Raw genomic sequence first — 2210 nt, forward strand, 5'->3', positions numbered from 1 at the left:
GCTTTATTGTCTTACTCCCAGACTCTTGATAGTTCACCTTCCGGGTGCTCCTGGGGCTTCCCCAGAGGGGTCACTGTGCACCTGCTGTCCAGTCAGCACGGCCGCGTGGGGCCCGCGACCCCGCGCGGGCGGCTGTGGCCCTGAGGGGCGGCCGGCTCGACCCATCCCCCTTTCCAGGGCACCCCCAGGCCGCCTGCCGCACACATCTTTCAGTGCCACCACTTTCCCACGTCCCCGCGGGTCCTCACAGGAGCCCCATAAACCCCACCTTAGAGACGAACTGAGGGCTGGAGAGGGGGTGTGCCCGGGCCCCGAGCCAGAGAAGGCTCCGTGCGGGGCCGGTGGCCGTCAGACCCCACCCTGGAGCGCCGGGTGCTGGGCCCTCCACCCGCTGTCCGTGGGGCGTCCACTCGCTGTGTCCGGCTCACAGCACCGGGGCCTCGGGTGCAAACTGTGTTCGAGTGTGGGCACCAGAGACCAGAGGCGGTGCAAAGTGCCCCCGAGGCGGACGGTAGGGCACCAGGAACTACGCGGGGAGGTTGGCAGAGCAGGTGGGCGGCGTGGGTCGGGCTTGCCCGGGCCTGACTCGCTCCTGGCGTTGAAGGGCAGCTCCTCCTGGCCAGGCAGGCGGGGGTGGCGCGGAGGGGTCTAGTGCCACCCTGTGAAAACACCTGCAGGAAGGTGAGTGGCCGAGGCCCGCGAGCCCACCCGTCACCAGCACCTGCGGGCTGCGTGGGCCCAGGGGAGTGCTGGCCGGTGGAGGTGCGACCTGTCTGCCGTGACTGTTGTGTGACCGCGGGGGGCTGGGGAGTGGCCGCTGGCCTGCGGGGCGGGTTGGTGCTGGCGACTGTCGGCAGCTGGCATGAGCCCGGTGTCTCCGGCGCGGGGGTGGCCGGGCGCTGCTGCGCTTTGTCCCGCCACATCCAGAGCAGGCCGCTTCGGTCAGGCTCGCCGCGCCCTGGGCTCCTGGACGTGGGCGGGATGTTGAGGCTGATGCTTGACGCTGTGAGGGGTGACGCTGGCGCTGGGCGCCGAGCCTGCGTCCCGCTGCAGCTGCCGGGCATGGGGAGGGGCTCTGGGAAGGCAGAGACACGCTCCGCAGAGGATGCAGAACGCTTTCGGGGTCTGCGGGTCCGCGGCTTTGTTTGCCTCCTGGTTTGGGGCTCGTGGAGGCTGCACAGAGAGCGGGGCTGTGAGAAAATGCAAGCGGGGGCCTCCCTGTGGCAGCGAGACAACTCCCAGCCCGGGGAGCAGGCGGTCAGGGGCTGGAGGCCTCCGCGGGGGCTGAGGACGTCCCTGGGCCGCTCTGCTCCTTGGACCAGCGTGTGACACCGGCCCGCTGGGGCGCTCGCAGGGACACACCTTGGCCGGCCTGCCCGCCCCCCAGGGCCTGTGGGGCAGGTAGCGAGGAATAGTGACATAGCTCACGACATGCTTGCCATATGCTCATGTTGCGCTTGACCCTCGCGGCCAAAGTGGCTGCAGAAGCTCCCGACATCACACCCGGGTCCCAAGGCACACGTCTCACCTGAGGCAGCTCCCGGGGAGACTCTCCCCCGCAGCTTTCACGCACATCTGTCTGCTGCGCCGTGGCCGGGACCCCTTGCTGTGTGCTGTGCCTGTGGGAAGGGACAGTGCCCCGTGCCAGCTGCCAGGGTGATGAGCGGGTGAGAGTCCTGTGTCTGCCCTGAGGGCTCCAACCCTGTGGCACAGACAGCCGTGGGGACGCGGGCACGAGCAGCCGGCCCCTGGCGCAGAGGTGGCGCCCCAGGGAGCCCTGCTGGGAGACAGCCACCACCGCCCTGACCGCTGGGCGGTAGCGGGACTCTGGGAGGACAGGCTGGGCGGGGCCGGGTGCGTGGGCGGGGCCGGGTGCGTGGGCGGGGCCGGGTGCGTGGGCGGGGCCTAACACCTCCTGTGGCTCCTGCGGGCTGTGACTCGGTGTGCTGGCGACAGGCCCCCGGGCTCTGGGGGAGCAGCCCCGGGTGGCGGCAAAAGCGGTGCAGACTGACTCTCGTGTTTCTTTCCTGCAGACGGCTCAGCCAAAGACCTGCCGTGGAGGAGCTGGAGAGGAGGAACATCCTGAAACGTGAGTGCCTGCCCCTGCCGGGCTGCGGCGTCGCGCGGGGCGGCGGCGGAGCGCTGGAGCGGAGCCGATGCTCCCAGAAGCAGCCCCTGAGTCGGGGCCCCTGAGTCAGCACCACGCGGTG

General features: G+C 70.4%; 1 protein-coding gene across 1 annotated transcript in view; it reads left to right on the forward strand.

The window, feature by feature from the left end:
- The window catches only part of PHACTR3 (phosphatase and actin regulator 3), a 49781-nt gene extending 47588 nt beyond the window's left edge, over window positions 1-2193 (forward strand). The window contains exon 7 of the mRNA XM_012728149.1: window positions 2034-2193. Within this exon, the coding sequence (XP_012583603.1) occupies window positions 2034-2193 (160 nt within the window). The remainder of the gene's footprint in view (window positions 1-2033) is intronic.
- Window positions 2194-2210: the final 17 nt, after the last annotated feature.

The sequence above is a fragment of the Condylura cristata genome, unplaced genomic scaffold (genome assembly GCF_000260355.1).
Source record: "Condylura cristata isolate star-nosed mole 26May11 unplaced genomic scaffold, ConCri1.0 scaffold00022, whole genome shotgun sequence".
NCBI lineage: Eukaryota > Metazoa > Chordata > Mammalia > Eulipotyphla > Talpidae > Condylura > Condylura cristata.